The sequence below is a fragment of the Megascapheus bottae genome, chromosome 23 (genome assembly GCF_031878675.1).
Source record: "Megascapheus bottae isolate mThoBot1 chromosome 23, mThoBot2.hap1, whole genome shotgun sequence".
NCBI classification, from domain to species: domain Eukaryota; kingdom Metazoa; phylum Chordata; class Mammalia; order Rodentia; family Geomyidae; genus Megascapheus; species Megascapheus bottae.
Genome location: NC_143531.1, coordinates 10,725,258 through 10,747,252, shown reverse-complemented (window position 1 = coordinate 10,747,252; position 21,995 = coordinate 10,725,258). Strand labels below are relative to the sequence as shown.

The window sequence follows — 21,995 nt, the reverse complement described above, 5'->3', positions numbered from 1 at the left end:
CACACACACACACACACTCCCTTCAATTTATATTCAAAATAGCAAGATATTATCAAAACCTCTAAGTTGCTGTTGAAGTCTATGGCAAGGTTTTATACCTTACATAAAATGCCATCTAATTCTTAGGTGGTTAGATTTCAAAAGGGAGATGGCAACTTTATTGAAGCCAACGCTCCAGACAACCCTGAAGCAGCCTGGATCCACTCTGACAAAAAGAACTGGCAACCCTAAAACTTTTTGATAAGATAAAAACGCCTTGATGTTGGCTCACACGAGGCCCACTTCAACTCTGCGCTTGTCCTCCGTGTTTCCTTGACATATCGGCTCCTTTCCTCTATCGGCTTTAACGTAACTTTCTTTTCTCTTTTATCTTTCGATAACTGCACCCAGGGACCGAAGGGAATTGATTTTTTTTTCTGTTGTTTTGACTTATTGTTTGAAGATCTGTAACTCAAAGCAGCTCTCACGCTTCTGATGTCTAAGCTGAAGCAGCATAAAAAGTAAACCCAGAGCCTTATAATCATCCATCTAGGTTTTCATCTTATTTTCTGCCTCCTTGGTCCCCCTAACATACACACACACACACACACCCCTAGTTAGCAAAATGCAAGGTGACTCCTATGCCTTTGTGAGGTGTGAAGGGCGTGTTAAAATAAAAATAAATGCCTTGACAGCTTTGCGTGCCAGGGCTGTGACTGAATACACTTCTTAAAGCAAAAAGTTATTTCCTAGCTAGAAGAAGGGGGGGGAGGCATTGCTTTTATTCACAATGAAAGGAAATTTCTACAGATTGCTTTAGAAAAAAATAACCCATGAAAACAGGGGATTGGGAACCAACTGACAAAACTCATTTCCCCTAATAGGGTTTAAAACAAGATGGAAAAGCAGAATGTGTTTGTAAGACAGATTCACAATTTAAAAAAAAAAAAAAAAGTTACTACTGAATCAAAAGATGCTTAAAGACAGACAGGCCCACATATCAGTAGAGAAACTTAGCTAGCTTCTCAGAGTCCTTTCTTAGAAGGACACATTCCAAATCACATATTAACAACCCAAAGTTCTTCCAGTGTAGAATTATGTTAATTGGGCCAATATCCAAGTCACACCTCCTATACTACATAAAGCATATCAATAACCTCAGGAGGGTTTTTTTTTCCTGAGGTCTAGTCCCTGAAGTTGTTCAGCTTGCTGAAATATGGTTACATATGCAAACATTATCTCCCAATTGTAACCTCATTTTCTGCTCTGCTGGACAGCGTGACCAGCATTTGTCATCAAGCCTTCCCCCACCGCCACGTCATTCATATGTCTATAATTGTTATTGAGATGGGGCATATCAGCAGGACTCCAGTGTTCTCTGCTCCCTGTCTCCACACAGCCACTCAGGTAACAAACCCGTAATCTCGTCCTGTTTTCATGATGGTTGAATTACACATAATTGTTTCTGCACAGTGATTGATTTCTGCCTGAATAGAGACCTCTGCCTTTTTTCAATGCGAGCCAGTGGCAGCCAAGTCTCTCCATCTAGGAGGAGGCAGCAGCCTTTGAAGAGATCAAAGCCAAGGCCGCAAGCAGTTGTGCGCCCTGGGAATATGGAAAGCCTTTATGCTCTCAGCCCCATTTCAGCATCATGTTGGATCGCAGCTGCATTACATTCTGCCAGCATTCTTAATGCTTTTAGTATTGACTCTGACATCACCGATAGCTGTTTTAAAGTAACAAAAGCCGAAAGATGACTTATTTTCACAACTCTGTAATTGGAACATGCAAAGATGGGGGGGAGAGAAGCAAGGAAGAAGGGGAGGGAAATACATTTGCTTTTAATTTAAAGCAGCAACAAAAGAGCCTGGGGGGGGCAAAAAAAATTATATAAGTTTCCACAAATGAAAAACATGTTTTCATATGGAAAAAAAACAGCAGGGGCATTTTTATAACTCAAGACCACACAAAACGAACTGATGGCTGAATAATAAAAAAAAAGAAAACAGAAAAACAAAAACAAACGGATGAGTAAAGTGATTATAAGGGAGCAAGATTCCTTCAGGACACTCTGGAGTAAAGGTGAGGCAGGCACCTGATGCAAAAGTACACACAGTTCAGCTGTTCAGGCCTGCCCCACCCCCTCACCTGTTTCCCCTGGCAACCAAATGAGCCCAACTGAAATTTGCAATTTTAAAAAAATCACAGGGCTTTTTTTTTTTTTTTTAATGCAGGCAATTGCAAAAGCTCCATTCCTCCTAAGCAGAAGAGCAAAGAAGTCAAAGGAGCTTTTCAATTCTGGCTGCAGAGGCAGACACACCATAATGCCAAGGTCACACCTGGACATCTGAATCTCAAGCCGAGGCTACCAAACAAGGCAGGGAGACTCTTAAAGGCCATAATAGCCAGAATACATCAGCATTAATATCCCTATTCTGCCTTAGAACAGAAAATAAGAATGGAACTATTTCTCTGTTTAAAAAAATAATAATAAGGCCTTCTGGAACTTTCATTTAGGATATTATGTAAATAATCCCATTATTACATTTTTCCTTTCTTTTGTAGTATGAAGGGGTTACAATTCAACATATCAGTTGATGAATGCAAGGCATCTTGATCAATGTCACCCCTTTCATCATGCTCCCTCATCTCTCTCAACCCCACCCATCCCCTCAATTTTCCTACTTCCATTTTCACATGTGTACATTGAACATTATGACTGCATTTCCTGACTACTACATCTTAAATCAGCATAGCAAACAAGCAGGTCAACCATAAATGATCCCTTATTACCTCTCCTGTTATATGTAATGTTTTTGATATCTTCTGATATTCCATTTCTAATACTTAAATTGAGGCTTTTGAAAATAGCCACTGCAATGTGGAAATCCCAAATGTAATAAAATGGCATGACTTGGGGTGAAGGGTGGGAAAGGAAGAAGAAAAGTCTCAACAGAATTTACAGAATTAAAAGAATGCCACTCAATATGGTCCCCTTTTAAGACTTTTGTAGAGATAGTAGCTAATGAACCAATAGTTTTGCTTCCTAAGTCTGCAAAGTTCTAAAACTCAGTGACATTAAAGAAATGGCAGAAATAGCTGCCTCCTTTCATTCTGTACAAAAACCCTTAGTTCTGAAACACCAAGTAACTGCTGAACAAAAGCTGTCTTTGTTTGATGAGATTTGGAACCAAGAGACCTGGCTGCAAGGTACCCAACAGTAAATGTTCTTTGGAAAAAATTTGCCTGTGTTCAACTGGAAAACCCTTTGAACCGCCTGCACATCTCCATCAATTGAATAGGTTACAATTTAAATGCTCGTTTAGATAGAGCCCTTGTATTTTGTTTGTTGTGTTCTAGAGGAAAGGTGCAAGCAGTATACACTCAGAACTGCCAAAGCAAAACCAACAAACATAAATATGAATCCAAATACTCAAAGTCTACATCTTTTTTCTTTTGAAAAAATTCCATTGCTTCTGAATTTTACCATCTCCAGAAAATGCCAGAAACACATCTCCATGTTATTAAAATATATTTTTCTCTAGCTTGCATTCCTAATAAGCTTATCATATTTTCCATGTCCCAGGGCCCCAATCTCATGGCACATTTTTGGGCAAATGACATTTCTTGCATGGTTCTATCATTAGCCTTCACAGCAAAGTTAACAAGCAAAATAGTCACTGGAGGCATCCAGGCTTCTCAATCAAACCTGAAGAAAAGACAACATATACAGTCAGTGTTCATAAACAAACCTCCAACTCTTCCTCAACTTTCTCCAGTGAGCCCAACAGTTTTCTAGGCTCTCCTCGGAGAAACAGGAATTGAGAAAGTAGGCATCAGAAAAGCTTATGAGAGAAGACCACACCATTTGTTCAGCCATCAACCAGAGACTAACTCAAAAGCAAAAATCTCAGTAGCCACAGTAGCACGTGGACCTCACGTGCTCGTCAAACTACCCCTCTACAAAAACTGCCATCGCTGAGAACTAACCACACTGTCATAACCCATGGGAGACTTGTTAGGTAGCATAATCTATAGGCTGGGCTATTTATTTTTCCCTTCGGGAAGAAATATAATCTCTTGAAGGTCTTGGAAGGGTTGTATGTTGCTTACTACAAAGAAAGTAAGTGTCTCAGTGGGGAGGAGTTGGAAGCAAGTCAGGCTGGTGGGGAATGGGAGCCATAAGTACAGCTGGGGGAGGGGGAGGGACACTCCAGGTAAAGCATTTCAACCGCTTCAGACAAACCAACACTTATTCTCCAACCCTTCCAAAAATCAGCTTCTATGCTTTCCTTGGCTAAACCATTCCAATGTTTATTAATCCTTCCCCTTCTGAAGTAATTCTTCCAACCTAAATTCGTATAACAATTTAAGCCTATTTCCTTTGGTTATTTCTTTAGTGAAGAACAAAGCTGGTCACACAGGGCTGTTAAAAAGACTGTCCCTTATATGTGGAGAGACTTTTTCCTGTCTGTTCCCAAGGCAAACAGCCAGCTTCTTCGCAGGCAAGAGCCCTCTGGGGACTGGGATCTGCCATCAAGACCCACAGGAACATATCAAAAACTGGATCGTGTCCAATTTTCAACACGCTTGTCAAACATGGAGAACGGTCGCAGCACAGGGCGTTCCTTTCGAGCAGCCTAATCACCTGCACAGGCAGTACATTTTTTTTTCCTTTAAAATAGCAAGCACCCTAAGCAGTCATCCATCCATCCATACAGAGCTGCTGAAGAGCAGAGCCACTAGAATGATGAGGAGACACCACTGGGTCTGCCAGAAGGCCAACTCTGAGTGGTGGAACTCAATGGCCACAGCAAGCTCAGGGTGAAACAGTGTCAGCCCCCAGCCCAGGGAGCAAAAACCCAGGCAATTCTCAGCAGTCTGCAAGTAACCAATACAACAACCCACCGAGTCCAAACCACAGTTTCAACCTGCCCCTAAAGAGGAAGTTTCACAAATACTATATAAACTGGTCTCAATTTTAAACATGAAACATAAAAATAAGAAACCACTTTCCAATGAAACACCTATCAGCAAGACTGTCAGAAGTATTGTAGAAGACCAAATAGGAATATGGAATCTGGTACTGGTAGCTCATGCTTGTAATCCTAGCTGCTAAAGAAGCCGAGATCAGAGGATCACAGTTCAAAGTCAGCCCACAAAGCGAAGTCCATGAGATTCTTATCCTCCAATTAACAATCAGAAAATTGGAAGTGGAACTGTGGTTCAGGAACAGCACTAAGGCCCTGAGTTCAAACTCCATGACTGAGCCCCCCCTCAAAAAAAAAAAGCATATATCAAAGCTAAAGTTATGAGAGGATCAAAATTAGAAATGATCAGTTACATGAAATAGCAATTCTATTTTTACCAATAATCAAGAGACAGCTGAAGGTGTATTGTGTGACCTGAGTTATTTGGCAGTTATTTAGTCCAGGTACATAAATAATAAATACTTATACAAATGCTATAACTAATAAGGATCTGCAGTCAAGGAAATTCTTACCCCTGGATTAGGCTTTTGGTTCTTACTCTTCCTTACTATTATGCTAAGGCCCCTTTTTGCATCAGAGTGAAGATCACCCTTTCAGAAAACAAGGTGTCCCCATGGAAAGTCAGAGTGGAAGAGCAATACAGAGTTCTGATTCAGAACACAGCGTTAATGAACCCTGGCTATCTCGTGCTAGGTGAAGGCAGCTAGACACAGAATGTAACTCTGGGTAGAGAACTCTGTTTTCCTGCAAGGTCATCTAAAGATAGAGAATGTGGCTGATGATTGGCTTAGGCTGGACACTGAAGGAATGGGAGGTGAAGGAAAAAAATAGTGATTATCTCTTGGATAGATACGTTCTCCATGAGTGTAGAATACACCCAGGAGGAGGAATTCCAGGCCTGAGGTATGAGAAGAGAAAGTAGGCTGGAAGTAGATACGAGTTAGAGGCACAGATCATGCTTGGTACAACCAATTGGAGTGAGAAGAGGGGCACCCAGAACCCGACTCATGCAGGAGAAGCCTTCCCAGAGCTGGACCACAGCAGTTCTCCATCCATTCCCCTCCTTCTTCCTGCCAGCAAATCTGGCTTCAGCTCTCCAACAGAGAAAACCTCATTTGCCAAAGCGGTGAAGTGAGATCTGATGCTTTCAAAGCCACCTGGAAAAGTCCAGTGACAACAAACTCAGGGCCTTCTACTCAAGGAAGCACCATTTGCTAAGTCCATCCTCCCTATTTACTTAACTAGGTCAGGGACATATGGCTAGTCAGAATCTTATCTAATTCTCTGTTACCACCTTTCCCCATCAGGAGAGCAGCAACAGACGTGTAATTTAAATCATTTAAGAAGCCTTTGAAAATGTTTTCATTGGTAGCCACATATTTTCAAGTTTCACAGGTCATAGGTATTAGGAATTATTTAAAAATAAGAAGTAATAAAAGAATAAAATATTCAGGAATGATTAAAATAACAAGAACAAAAATCACCAGGTGTACCTGAACAATGAATTATTTCCTCATCATCTGTCATACTTCCTCCACCTTTATCAGGCGAGGAGACCTCCGTTTTCTAACCGATACCCAGCTAGGTCAGGAGGGAACATCTCTTTGTAAAACTCTTATTATGCACTACTTAAAAGGTAGAATCAAACACTTTGGGGCCTGTATTCCATCTCTCTGCTGATAGTTCATTCTTTGCAGTACAGTGATTCCCTTCAGTGTATCTTAACCAAATATTTATTTGCTCTCTATATCAAAAATGTTTTCAAAGTATCAGAAATGGAAACAAAAGCCGGGCACTGGTGGCTCAAGCCTGTCATCCTCGCTACTCAAGAGGCAGAGATCTGAGGATCCCAGTTCAAAGCCAACCTGGAGCATGAAAGTCCATGAGACTCTTCAATTAATCACCAGAAATCAGAAGTGGTGCTGTGGCTCAAAGTGGTAGAGCACTGGCCTTGAGCTGAAGAGCTCAGGGACAGAGCTTAGACACAGAGTTTAAGTCCCTTGGCCAAGCAAAAAAAAAAAAAAAAGGATTAAAATCATTTTCTCACTGTATACCTGGTAAGCAGCTGGATTCGAGGGCAAACAATGGAGTTGTGTACTGTTTTCAGGCATACGCAGGGGAAGTAAGTGGTAATCTATTTTCATGACAGTTCCTCTACCTAATTCTAGGTATAGTCAAGTTTGACAACAACTTCAACTGGAGTTAAAGAGTACACAGAACCTGGGCACTCAGGAGGCTGAGATCTGAGGATCACGGCTCAAAACCAGCCCTGGCAGGAAAGTCAGCAAGACTCTATCTCCAATTAACCACTGGAAAACCAGAATCGGGGCTGCGGCTCAAGTGGTAGAGTACTAGCCTTGAGGTGAATAACTCAGGGATAGGGCCCAGGGCCCAGAGTTCAAGCCCCAAGACTGAACAAAAAAATGCACAAAGCTGGGTGTCAGGAGTTCACACCTATAATCCTAGCTATTTAGGAGGTTGAGATCTGAGGACTGTGGTTCAAAACCGCCCAGGCAGGAAGGTCTGAGATACTCGTATCTACAATTAAATCACCAAAAAAGCCAGACGTGGAACTGGAGCTCAAGTAGTAGAGTGACGGGGCTTGAGCAAAAGAAACTTAGGGACAGTGTTCAGGCCTTGAGTTCAAGCCCCAGGACGAGCACTAGAGTGAATCATGCTGAGTGAGACAAGTCAAGACCAAAGGAACAAAAGGCTCATGGTATCCTTAATATGTGGCTATTAGATCCAAACAGTACAAGAGTGAGGACTCAATAGTTGCATACCCAATGCTATGGACATGGTATTGGAAAGACCAGACATAAAAACCTATGACTCTGTAGATATGTTTTATTTCATAAATTAATATGTATCTACGATATACAAACCCTTAGCCTAATTTTGATTATGTTCTAAAAACTAAGTGCCAGTGATTGTATATAGACTCCCTTCTTGAATATTTGTTTGTTAAACATGTCACTTGAAATGTGATATAAAAATCAATGTTAATAAATTATTTAATAAAAAAGTACACATGGCAGGGGCTGTGAGTGGTAAAGGGCTTGCCTAGCACGCACGAAGACCTGAGTTCGATTCCTAGGTACCACATATATAGAAAAAAAACTGGAAATGGTGCTGAGCTCAAGTAATAGAGCTCTAGCCTTGAGAAAGTCCAAGGATAGTGCTCAGGCCCTGACATACAGCAATGTCTTGCAGGTAGAAGATTCTAGAGGTTGTGCCAAGAAATAAGGACATAAATGAAGGGTTGAACTCCAGACATGTTTATAAACTTTTCAAAAGGCTTTCTAAATATCGCTGAGTTAATTTCTTAAGCAGTCTTGGTTATTGAATAGGTATACCTTTTTAATAAAAAATAAAAATTTATTATCAAGCAACTTTTCTAGCTCAGCCCAAACAAAGTTACCCACACAAGCATTCTTCAAGTAAATTAAACATTCCCTTCTCATGTGCCAATGGGCAACACTCACCTGAAATTAGGTAAAGAGAGCCCACAGCACCTAAGGTACAAAGTCCCAGGAATAGGCTGTGTCAATCTACGGTGAGCTGGCTAATCTCTGTCCACTCCAGCCTTCCTGCGTTTGCTATGATAGATGAAGCCCCCATTCATTCTTCACCTATGTGCATCTGCATGGGTCTCTCCCTTACATTCTGTGAATACTCAAAAGATAGCTACTCAGCCTTTGTTCTTATACACATGACATGGGGCTCAGTATATTGACTGGCCAAATATATAACTACAGGAAGTATTTATGAGCTAAATCCTGAAATATAATTTTTCAGTGTCTGTTTTCATTCTGCAGATGCCTGCTTGACCCCTAAACCATAAGGCTAATTCAGAGACTATTATAGGTATCTTCTGATGAATATATATGATAGTTACTGTACTCTTCTACAAGAAATTAAGGGGGGGGAAACGGTGGCTCACACCTGTAATCCTAGCTTCTCAGGAGGCTGAGATCTGAGGATTGTGGTTCAAAGCTAGCCTGGGCAAAAAGTCCATGAGATTCTGATCTGCAATTGACCACAGAAAACTGGAAGTGGCACTGTGGCTCAGTGGTAGAGCACTAGGCTTGAAGAGCTTGGGGACAGCGCCCATACCCTGAGTTCAAGTCCCAGGACCAACCAAAACCAAAGACAATAACAAAAAAACCCTATTAGCACTTTCTCTCTCTGGAACTAAAATGTAAATAATGAGCCAGATGGAAAGTATTTTCTTATATTAAAAAGCTAATTATTTACATAGTAATGGCACAGTAACAAATAGAAAAATAGGATTTTGGTGTGAAATAGTTTTGAATCATTATTTTAAGAGAACTTGATACAGGTATGGTGACACAGGCCTATAATTGTAGCACTGAGAGGGCTGAGGGCAGGAGGATCAAGAGTTTGAGGATAGGGACTAGAAATGTGTCTTAGTGGTAGAGTGCTTATCTAGCATACATAAAGCCTTGAGTTCAACTCCTCAGTACCACATACACAGAAAAAGTCAGAAGTGGTGTGGTAGCTCAAATAGGAGAGTGTTAGCCTTGAGCAAAAAGGTCAGGGACAGTCCTAGGCACTGAGTTAAAAAAAAAAGCTTAAGGTATAAGACAAAAATAGATCATACAGAAGAAATTGGATCTCACTGTAGCATTAAAACACATTATAGGTAATGGAAATATAAACATAACTATATAGACATAAAAGCCTATGACTCTACAGACATGTTTTATTTCATAAATTAATGTTTCTATGACATACAAACCCTTAGCCTAATTTTGATTAAGTTCTAAATACTAAGTCCCAGTGATTGTAAATACAGATTCCCTTCTTGAACACTTGTTTGTTAAACTTGTCATTTAAAATATGATGTAAAAATCAACGTTAATAAATTCTTTAACAAAAAAAAACACATTTTAGCCTGTAGCCAGTGGTTCAAGCATGTAATCTTAGCTACTCAAGAGGTTAAAATTCAAAGATGATGGTTCAAAGCTAACTGGGTCAGCAAAACCTAAATCTAATCTAATCTTCAATTAACAACTAAAAAACCCATGACGTTGAAATGAAGCTGTGGCTCAAGTAGTACAGTGCTAGCTTTGAGCAAAAAAGCTCAAGGACAGCACCCAGGTTCTCACCTGGAGCCCTAGGCCCAACACAAAATAAATTAATAAAGAAAATTTTAAAACTCCACATCCATAATAGGATACAATCAGCAAATTTAAATATTTATATGTAACTGCATGGTATTCAATCATTACAACCAATGATGAAGACACTTATTCACAAGAAAAGAATGAATATACAACATATTTTCAATGAAAACAAAAATGATTATCACAGAATAACCTTATGAGCTCATTTATAAAAATGCTCCCCCACTCCCCAGGGCTGTGGGGCTTGAACTCTGGGCACTGTCCCTGAGCTCTTCAGCTCAAGGCTAGTGCTCTACCTCTGGAGCCACAGTGCTACTTCCAGTTTTCTGGTGGTTTACTGGAGATAAGAGTCTCATGGACTTAGTGCCTGGGCTGGCTCTGAACCAAGATCCTCAGATCTTAGCCTTCTGAGTAGCTAGGATTACAGGTATGAGCCACCAGGGCCAGGCATAAAAATGCTTTTATTATAGATGTAGATTCAGAAAGACCATGTGACAGATGTATCATCAGAATGATATTTGAATGACAGGCACACAAATACTTTGTTGTTATTGTTGTTCGTTATTTTAAGGGCTCTCCCTTAACATTCTAGAAAAAAAATGTTTTCTTAAATTTATTTATTTATTTAGCCAGCGCTGGGGCTTGAACTCAGGGCCTGGGCACTGTCCTTGAACTTTTGCAAGGCTAGCACTCTACCACTTCAGCCACAGCACCACTTTCAGCTTTTTATGTATGTGGTACTGAGGAATTGAACCCAGGGCTTTGTGCATACTAGGTAAGCACTTTACAACTAGGCCACACTCCCTGCCCAAACATATTACTTTAAACAATCCCCACCCAAAAGACATTTCCATTTGAGAAACAGAAAAGACTTCCTTAACAAAAAAGTTTTCTTCACTTCAGAGAAAACTCACTGTTGTCACTTCACAGGAATGATCACAATTCCAGTTAATCCCAACTAATTTCTCTTACTTACCCCAACAGTATGATACCACAAATAAAATTCCTGTCAACTGCTTCTAAAAGCATAACACTTCCCAAACTGAAATTGCTTATTGTACAAAGAACACTGGCAGATTATTGCCAGCAAATGCTTAATTCTGATGGAATAAGGAAAAAGCATCCTTTGCCAGAAAGAAACTTTTCATGATGTAGATTCTTAAATTCATCTGTTTAGCCCTTTAAAACTTGACAATACTGGGACCCTAGAAATGACAAACACCAATTCCTACATAACCAGACATTAATCAAAAATTATGTTAGAAGGCTGAGAGTTTGGTCTAGTGGTAGAGCGATTGCCTAGCAAGCACGAAGACTAGGGTTCAATTTCTCGGTACCACATACATAGAAAAAGCCAGAAGTGGTGCTGTGGGGCTCAAGTGGTAGAGCTCTAGCCTTGAGAAAGCCCAAGAACAGGGCTCAGGCCCTGAGTTCAAGGCCCAGGACTGGCAAAAAAAAATGTGTTAGATGCATTCATGGAACAAATACTTCCCAGGAATTTTTGTGAACACATTGAACAATTTCATGTTTATACTTTGAACAAACAGGCAGACCATTTTCAAATATTCTTACAACCTGTTATTTAAGCCACCACTAAAGGCTAGTTATTTAGAATATTTAATAAGATAATCATCATCCTTTTGAGAGCAATATTAGTTTATAAGTTGGGTCTTATCTCTTGAATCAGACACATGGCTCTGAATTTGAGTTTTTCCACTTACTAATTTAGAGCTGCAGACATCCAAGCAAACTTTCTGTTCTCAGGTTCTTCACTGAGAAAATGAAAATATTAGTACCACTAACTTCACATTGTAATAGTGAGGATTTCATAGGAAGATGTAAAAACTGGGCACTGATGGCCCATGCCTATAATCCTAGCTATTCAGGAGGCTGAGATCTGAGCATAGTTCAAAGCCAGCCCAGGCAGAAAAGTCCATGAAACTCTTCTCTCCAATTAACCACAGACAACCACAAGTGGCTTTGTGGCTCAAAGTGGTAGAGCACTAGCTTTTGAGAGGAAAAAGCTCAAGGACAGGCCCCAGGCCCTGAGTTCAAGCTCCATGACTTCTGTCCACTGACTTCTACAAGAGAAAGTATGGACCAAATAGATAACCATGATGCCGAATGGCTTGGTTCTACCTCTTAGCCAATCTCCTGTTTGATTTTTTAATCATACAGGCAAAATCTTATGCCTAAACTAAACACAACAGTATCTGTCTTCAAACCTGCTCCCCTTTCTAAATTCACTGTCATGCAACACTGTCCCTTGTCATCAGACAAGGTGCAACATCTTTATTCAATCTCCCACAACTCAGCATCTAACTATTGACCTTTGAACTTCACATTCTCTGATACCCATTTCTATCAAAACTAGTGATAAGTAAGCCCTCAGGGATTGGAGGTGTGGCTCAGGTGTTACGGTGCCTGCCAGTGTATGCAAAGACTGACTTAGAAAATATTTCTTCTGTCTGGCAAATATCACGTAACCCTTCTAATTAATTACAATAAAAAAATACATGAAAAAAAAAGAAAATATTTCTTCACAGTACCACCGAGGCTAGAAAAAATAGGACTTGTTAAATTAAGTGCTGCTACATAAGACTACTTTTTTTAATCAAACAGGCTGTCCACTATAGACTGGTGAGAAAAAGAAAGTTACAAATGGGTCCAATTGGGTACCTTGAATTCTCCTTGCCATTAATATATGGCAAGTGTTTACATACAATTACACATGTGCTTAAGAAGTAGCCAAAGTTGTGTAAGCAGACCTTTCGATGAAAACGTTTATTTTTTGAAGCTACAAGTATGTGTAGCTTCACAAGTTCAAGTTCAGGTGTGAAGTTCTATCTCTGTTATAATCACACAAAAGTATTTGACCATAGCCATGATTAGATGAGAGCTAAGAGGCCAATGGGAACAGTGATGCCTACACGAAAAAAGGAGAATTACTTCCAAATAGGATTCTTGTTTCATTCATTCATTTATTGCAGGTGGCTCAATGGTCTTGTTTATGTGAAGTTATTTGAGAATCTTTGGGGTTGTTCTCATGTCTTTATAAGTGAATAAAAAAACATTGGATCATTTCAAAAAACACGTGTGAATAAGGAGCAGTCATGAAAATACAAGATTGGGTCCTGAGATCTCATGGAAATGTGATAAGCAAAGTCTCGCTCATGAAATAGCCAATCCCTAAATGAAGCCAAAAAGTAATATTTCCCAATTCTTCTATAATCCTCTTTCATCTCTGCAGGCATGCAGTTAGGAAGAGGGCAAACGAAGAGTTGGAAGTTCTGAGAAGTCTTCTCATGTAGCTTCCTGACACGTACTTAAAAATGTACCATGGAAAGCACTTCCAAAAATGTGTGTTTGAGGTAAAGAGGAAAACTTTATACACGCTTAGCTTCGGAAAGCAAACAACTGAAAAGGGGAAATTAAAAATAATTTACCAGTAAATCAAATTACACAGATTCTGAAATTAAGCAAAAAGAGCTTCTGCCTTCACTTAACATCTTGCTTGAAACCAGGCACTGGTGGTTTATGTCTGAAATCCTAGCTACTTAGGAAGCTGAGATCTGAAGATCCTGGTTCAAAGCCAGCTGGCACAGGAAAATCCACAAGACTCTTAATTCCAAGTAGCTTCCAAAAAAGCCAGAAGTAGAGCTGTGGGACACTAGCTGAGCAAAACTGCTAAGAAACAGTGCCAAGGCCTGAGTTCAAGTCTGAGCACTAACACCAAGGAGAAAATAAAAATCCTGCTTGAAATGTAAGACTTTTTTTTTTTTAATGTTCCAGGTGTGGCTCAGTTGGTAGAGGACCATCCAATGAGCAAAAGCACCAGATACCAAGTTCCATTCCCCAAACAAATTGTAAAAAGAGAGAGACATAAGACAGTCTATCCTTGAGTTATTGTTTATAAGCAAATATACTATTTATAAGCAAATCTACATACAGAGGTAGAGGCACAATGAAGTTAGACTATCGTTCAGTTAATCTCAACAAAATGTTGGTTCACTTAAGATAAAAATCATACAACAGAACTGAGTTCTTCTAAATAATTAAACATGAATGCCTGCAGCATAATCACAGAGATGCGTACTTTAAAAATAAAAACGTTAAGGACAGCTAGAGGGAGAACGGAACTATCTTCTTCACCTCAAAATTTCACACTAAAGATCACAGAGCAGCAGAAACAAGGGAACTGCACAGTACTGTACCAACTGGCTAAGTGCTGCTCTGAGCAGCTTCCTGCATTATTATCTCCTGCCTCTTGGTCCCCAGGCATCTGAGGAGAAACACAAGGTTTCTCTTCTAAGGTGTTAAATGTCTGGGCTGCAGGTGGGACAAATGGGAAGTTTGACAGGGAAGATAAATAGCCACAGGGTAATCAACCCTGGGAACTTTCACTGTTAAAGCCAGCCAAGCTCATTGTTCACCTGGAAGTCAGGACATAGGACCTAGCTTGGGCTGGAAAGCACTCATCTTTGGTTTCTCTTTTAATACTCTATCTTGGCCTCCAGGTATTTTTCATAAATAAATAAACCTTCAAAGGAAGGTTTGAGAGTATGTGAATAAATTCTCCAGGGTCCTAACTCTGAAATATTTAACAGGCAGGCCTCTGAATTTCACCCTCTGGGGAGAAGAACCACCTCAAGCCACAAGGTTTACTGTGCTTAAGAACTCATGCTGATGCCATCTACTGTACTGGTCAGAGCTGCTTGCTTCTTTAAATCAATTTCTCTTCTGCTTATTTAAAATGGGCTAGGAGAGGACCCATTCCTTAGATTTCTAGTTAGAAAGTCACAAGGCTAAAATTTCTAGTTCTAGGAGGAGGGAATTTTTTTGATTAATATTTTTCTGCAGAAAGGGGAAAAAAAGCTAGAGGTGGTTCTCCCGTGCAAAAATATGTGGGCAAAAGTATGGAGAACTGCTAAACTAAGACTGGAGCAGTGTTTGTGTATATATCATGGCTGGAGTTCTCAGAAGTATATGCAGCAACACAAGACTTTGCAGAGAAAGGTGATCGGGTCTCTCTCCTTTCCCCAGATGTTTCTCTCCACAGCCCTTTTGGGCAACAGATGTGGTCAAAGAGCAACTGTTTCTAATGCAAATTCAAGTCACCTGGAAACTCTCACCCAACACCCAAACACAAACAAATGGTCACTGGGCACTGCACACCCTCGGGGAAGTCCACCATTGCAGGAGCCAGTGACACAAACACTTAGTTCTGCTAAGAACAGAATTCAAGAGCAAGGAGGCAGAAGTGTGGTTAGGCGTGAAGAAGGCAGGCTGTCTTCCGGTTATAGTGTTTTTGATCTCAGACACATTAAAAACAGCTGTTAGGTATTAAAAAGAAAAGATTGTAACTCACTTGGGCTGGACCCTTTAAAAAAAATTGACATACCCTTGTGGTTAGAGCTGAAAAGCTTCTGGAATTGTGCACACTGCAGATCTCAAGGGGAAAAAAAAAATCCAAATTCTAAATGTAACAGTAAATAATGTAACGCATCAGATAACAGGGCCAGGTAACCATTTCCTGATTGTGCCTTGCCTCCAAGCTGAACGTTTATCCTGCCCACAAATCTTTCCTAAGCAATGAATGACTGCTTCACTTACCTCAAAATTTCAATACAGACACTAACGAATACCTCCATTGTAGCCAAATTGCAAAATGATGAGCTTTAGAGACTTGGAACAGAGGGTTAGTTTAAAAAAGGAAACTGAATGGTTAATGTTAATAGGGGTTACTGATAAAGGCCAAAACTTTGTATTACATTTTTTTAAATAATCCAAAGTAGCTCATCTAAGGAATAAATCCTCAACTAAGCGCAAGCTGTGTACACAAGCTTCAATGTATTACACTATTTTCTATTATTAACTAAGGCTATAATTCCCTTTGGCAAGTTACTGGTCCTCTCAACAAACATCTTCAGATTCCTTATCAGAAAAGCATTCTCTCTCCCTCCTAAACAATAACAAAACACCTACCCATTTCTACAAAGGGAATATCTGGCATGTTTGCATATCCAATTCGGCAAGTGTTAAATTCTACAAGTGTTAAAATTCATACACGTTAATTTGAAGTAGTTGCTAAATAAACTGCATTTGTTTATTCACATTTAGGTAGACGATTTATATGTACCACAAAACTATTAAATCTTTTAAAAATCTTATTCCCTATGATCTTACAAGATGTACAAGATTCAACCCTCAAGATCTCCATTTTAACTGCTTACATGGAAATTTAAAAAATCATATTCCCTATTAGAGAGGTCAAATATCCTTTTGAAATTTGTGAGAAATTACAATATTTTCTGAATTGGTGCCCACAAAAAGCAGTATTGTACATAGCCCTCACTTAAGTGAAAACAAAAACATTTCTGTTGATAACCTAATAATCAGACATTCCTCTTTATCAATTTGGTGAAGAACCTTCTTATTCTGAGATTCTGTTCAAGGAGGCGTTACTGACTCTACTTTTCCAGATGTTTGTCACTAATTTCCCATACACACACTTGTAAAGCTCACAGGCCCCATTTCAATGACAGATTCAGTTCACAGGAGTGGAACTGAGACCCTAAACTCCAGGCAGACAGACAGACACATACATGTGTATGTTCTTCATTGGAGAAAATGTAAAAACACTGATGATGACAAACCATCACTGCTGCTTAGGGGGATGGTTTTCAGAGATCATCTACCACAACACAGTCATGTTCACATACTGCACAAGTTACTATATAAAATGTTTTCTCACTACATAAGTGGTGTTGCTATTTCCCAAGAGAAACAGCATCAAATAACAAATGTGAAATTCATAATCGCATTCATCTGCAGAAGGCTGTTTGAATGCCACTGCATTTTTAGAACTTTAGAAGTTAACTGAGCCACAACATTTTAAATATATACAGAACTCCAACAGAGACTTTCTCAGCAATTGACACTGAAGTGAAAGGAGCTCATCCACCCCTTATAAAAGATTTTAATTAAAAGCAAGAGCCAATATAATAAGATATTTTTGAAAACCAAAGGAACCATGCAAATGTTTAGCAGTTCTGACGCCAGATAGTTAATGGGGAGGTGAAAGCTACATGAACCTTACTAGTTAATGGAATAAATCCATTTTTTTTCCTGTTTTCCTTATACAAAGCACAGCGTGTGCGCACACACGCACGCGCATGCACTCAAACACAAACACCCACATTCATGGATTTGTTGGTTTAGCTTCATTTCCTAATGTTAGATCCGTTATTTAATAATCTTAGCCAATCAGCCAAAAGCTAAAATTCCAAAAGCCAGACATCAAAGACAGCACAATGCTAAGACGGGCATTCCTTGTAACAGCTCTTATTTGGCGATGACTAGCCACAGTCACATATCATAAAAGCACTTACAATGTGTTTGAGGAGAGGAGAAAAAAGCATTCTGTCCTAACACAAATTAATTTGCACTTGGGAAAATAATTTGCAACATCAGCATGTTACTCACTGTTCTGGGGATGGGAGGAGAGAGAGATCCATTTGACATGTACGGGTCATTATTCATGTTAGGCATCATAATGTAGCCAGAATAGCTGGAATAGGAGAGTCCCTTGCTGTAGAGGCCTCCGTCTGCATGTTTTCCTGAGAAAATCCAAAGAACAATCAAGAATGCAGCTGACATCCTTTTCTATCATTGCTATTTTCCCTTAGAAAAATCTTACTGTTTTAGGACTAGTCAGATTATTGCATAAAAGATGTGTTTATAAAATACTTGTCACTGGATTATTATGCTCTTAATTTCAGATTGACAGTATTTATACTCTTAAATGGTTTAGAGCAAACCAGATGTTTGGAAAAAAAAAAACAACAAAACCATGTGGTTTGATTTACTTCCACTACTGGCTGATGTTTTTACGAAAAAATAATAATAAGTGCTATCCATCTAACTTATTTTACTTTAATACTAACAAACTGGACTACGAAATACAGGAATATAAAGGAACACATACAATCCTAAAACTGTAACATAAATATATCAGGTCATCTATCCATACACACACATGTATTTATTTATACACTGGAAGTTATACTTTACATTTTAGGCCAACTCAAAAATTCTCTGTATGTTTTTAGATGTCTAGCCAATTTCTAGATTTTACTGAGAGAGCTGTATCTACTATACCCAAGTTTATAAAGGAATAATAGAAGACTTAATTTTATGTGCTACCCTTACATCATTCTGCCAAAAAGATTTGTGTTTGGATGATAATCAGTAATCTGTTTAAGTATTTTATTACTGGGAAGAAAGCCTTAATGTTTGGCATAAGTGTATGTATAGACAGTCCATTCTAGCCAGGCCAAATTGTTAAAAGAGAACAGAAATGCAAAGTGGCCCTACTGATTCTTTTCAGGTCACAAATTCTCCTTAAATAAATGTATAAATAAAATGTCAAACTTTCACTGTAATTCCCAATGCTAAGTTGTATAATGTTATAAGCTAAATTTTGTATCACTGGGGCACATTCTGTCTGTTAAGTCTGCCTTCCCAATGTAATTTAAAAAAAAAAAAAAAAAAGAAAAATTCATTACAAAAACTCCAGTCAACTGAAATTCTAGGATTGCCCTATCTCAAACACATATAATGCATATATTAGAGGTGAGCAATATGTTTGGGGGGGTATTTTCTTTCCCATTTTGTTAAAATATTGCATAACGTCTTGTCAAATCTGGTCTTGGTCTCTTGAACTCAAAATGTACTTGAATCACACAGGTCCTACGCTAAAGTGAAGAGAAATAAACTGCAGCATCTTACCATCATCGGGATGTTCTCTGGCCTTGTCGTGATAGGATTCCTGAGAGGTTTGTGCTTGTCTGGCCACCTAGCAAGAGGAATCCCCACCCCCAAAAGAAAAAAGTCACCTTTGAGTTTGCGACAATATCAAAAATAATATCCACAGCTAACTTAAAGAGGTTTGAGTATAACTCAGTCTATACGTTTCCTTCCCCCAAAGCAAGCTGGAGCTGAGTTCTGACATGGTTTTCCTTTTCCACATGTACTTCTGAGGGATTATTAGCTCCTCAGAACCACCACATCGGAGTGCTGACAAAAAAAATAACACAAATATAGCCCATATGGGAAGGCCCCACATGTTGTCCTGTCCATCAAAGCCTACCCAGGGCCTGAGTGCCTCACATGGTGACAATTGGGGTGCGTAGTTTTGTTCCCAGGGCTCATTTAACTAGAGCTTATTTAAAAAGCCAGCTTGAAGCAAGGTGCCAATGGCCCAGGTCCATCCATAATCCTAGCTACTCAGGAGGCTGAGATCTGTGGATCAAAGTGCAAAGCCAGCCAGTGGGACAGGGAAGTCCATTAGACTATTTCCAGTAAACTACCCCCCCTCAAAAAAAAAGCAGGAAGTGCAGCTCAAGAGGCTAGTTATGAGCAAAGGAAGCTCAGGGGTAGTGCTCAGGCCTTGAATTCAAGCCCCAGTTGGGGAGGGAGGAGGGAATGGTGGAAACAGCCAACTGCAATGTTGTGCGACTGAAAACAACAGTTTAATACAAACAAGACAACCACTCAGGTGGGTGTCTAAAGGAAAATTGCCCATAGGAGACCCAGTCTCCAGCTGAAGGCCCACTCTGGCAATTTACAACCTACCCTGGGCCAGCAGGCTTGAAAGAAGACAAGGTGGAGGACACTTCTGTGGTTAAAGGGAGGGGGGAAGGGGGTGGGGAAATGGAGATTCAGGTTTTACTAACATCTAAAAAAAAAAAAAATTAGCCCAGTTAACATCGCAATTGGTAACCACCATCCGCCCTGGCTCAACCACGTGCTAATCAGCGGTATCGCCCTCCACTTGGTAAGCTGGTGCAGTATTTAGCATCACAAGGTTCACAAGTTCTAACACCTGGGGCTACGAGTTTCCCACACAGTGCCTTCTCCCCTAGAACAGAAAAGTGCAGTCCATGGCAAATTTAATGATGAACTCTAAAAGGATAAGCTAACTAGGTGGAAAGCTTGATAAAAAAAAAAAAAAGCTCTAGTGGGGAATCTTTGTGTTTTTTTTGGGGGGGGGAGGAAGTTATCTGGTTCCGGCTGGCTGCACCCTAAGGCCTCCTTCCCATCTCCTTTGAAGTGAATCCAGCGGCTTAGGAACACCCAAGGATTCACCTGGGCTCCCAGGCGCTCCCACCCCAGCCCTGCAGAAGTCTGTACTCACCCCTGCCATCTGAACCCAGGAGGCAAGTGAGGGGTTCCTCCCTGCGTGGTTTAAGACACCCCGTGTCCCCGCCCCCAAGCCCACGCGCTTTCTTTCCGAGGACAGAAGGATGCCATTTAAGGGGAAAAGGACGCAGACCCGCGTTTCTCTAGCGGGAAAGGTGTCGGTGGGATCATGTGGGTGGCACTTTTCTAGCGGATTTCCCAGGAAGTTTTAAATTTTTTTTCCTCCCTCCACCCCTTCCCCTCTTCCAGTTTCTGAACACGAGAAGCCAGCGGGGTATCACCTATCAGGGGCCCATCTCTTCCTCCCATTCGAAGGCCCTGCGGAGCCGGGACGGCCGCCGGCAACCGCGCCGCCCCGGGCACCCTCGCCCCGGCACCCACGTGTCTCTATTTACGCTACTCGGGTTACCGGCGCGCGGCGGCCCGCAGCCGGGCCCGGAGAGCTCCGGGCGCCCAGCTTCCGCTGCTTCTGCCTAGATCGTGGGCCTGATTAAGACCAGCGACCCCACTTCTCCCCGCCCCCCCAAACCAGGCCCGCCTTGGGTCCAGATTGCTGGCGGTGGAGACGCACGCGGGAATGTGTGCGCACGGGTCGGTTCGGCCCCGGCGCCCACGGTTCCCGCAGAGAGCTGGGGTGCCGCCTCCACAGCCCCCAGGGTGCAAGGCCCTGTACCCCGGGCGGTTGTGATCGGGGCGCCTGCCCCCACCCCCACTCCCCGGCCCACGCCCGCCTCGCCTTCCTCGGGGAGAAGAGTTTGGTGGTTTAACGCACGGGCGCAAAGACATCCCCCGAGAGATAGCGGCTGCATTTTGTTTCCTGCGGGGCGGATCAACTTTTCTCAGGGCAGTTTAGACATCCTCGCTTGAAAGCATCGCACGCCTCAACCCCGCCATAAAGTTCCCAGGCGAGGCGCTCTGGGTTAAGGGGAAGGGGGGGAGGGTGTTTCCTGTCCTCAACCAGCCGTTTAGCCACCGAAGCCCCACGCTGGGAAGAAAGTTTCTCCACTCGTGGAACACAAGCTCACCCCACACTCCGGAATGTTGGCCCTGGGCCTGAAACCACCCAGCACATCCCCCCCACTCCCCACAAGGACCCCACTCTAGACGGGTCCGCCGGCCGGGCCCCGCGCCCAGGCCCCGGCGGCCTCTCCACCCTTCCCCCGGGGACTCGCCACGCCTCCGGGGCTCGGCAGGGTCGCAGCCGACTCACCTCGTGTCCGTTGCTGGCCGGGATGATTTCGGATTCATTCACCAAGGAAGATTTGATGTCGGCTAAGTCGCCTTCCTCTTCGGGGTGACTGATCTCGGCGAAGATCTTCTCTTTCTGGGGATCGCCCTCGTCCTTGAAGGGGATCATCTCATCCGTGGCGCAGAGTTCCGGGTCCCCCCCGCCGCCGCCGCCTCCCCCGGAGAGCTGGGGCATCCCGGCGGCTCTAGAATCTCCGCTCCCGGGCGGGAGCACCCAAGGCGGCCGCAGGAGAGACGGAGGGGTCCGCGCCAGAAGGGGAGCGCGGAGGAGAGTCGCGAGGGTGCGCGGGGGAGGACGGCGGGCGGAAGCGAGGCGGGGGAGCGCCGGGGCCACCGGCCGGCAGCCGAGTCCCCGCGGCCGCCCGCGCTTTCCCGCTGCGCCCACACCCACACGGGCGTCCGCGACCCGGGGGACACCGGATCT

General features: G+C 41.8%; 1 protein-coding gene across 6 annotated transcripts in view; it reads right to left on the bottom strand.

Annotated features, from left to right (window-relative positions):
• Lef1 (lymphoid enhancer binding factor 1) overlaps nt 1–21,746 on the bottom strand; it is a 93,415-nt gene extending 71,669 nt beyond the window's left edge. For 4 of the 6 annotated variants that reach the window (XM_090356705.1, XM_090356707.1, XM_090356706.1 and 1 more), the window contains exons 1-3: nt 21,534–21,746; nt 18,911–18,977; nt 17,606–17,739 (exon numbers count right to left, since the gene is read on the bottom strand). In XM_090356705.1, coding sequence (XP_090212831.1) covers nt 17,606–17,739; nt 18,911–18,977; nt 21,534–21,746 — 414 coding nt within the window. Of the gene's footprint in view, nt 1–17,605; nt 17,740–18,910; nt 18,978–20,318; nt 20,328–21,533 lie in introns of those variants that run through there. The other 2 variants (XM_090356709.1, XM_090356710.1) reach the window with 1 other exon arrangement.
• Between the last annotated feature and the right edge of the window lie 249 nt (nt 21,747–21,995).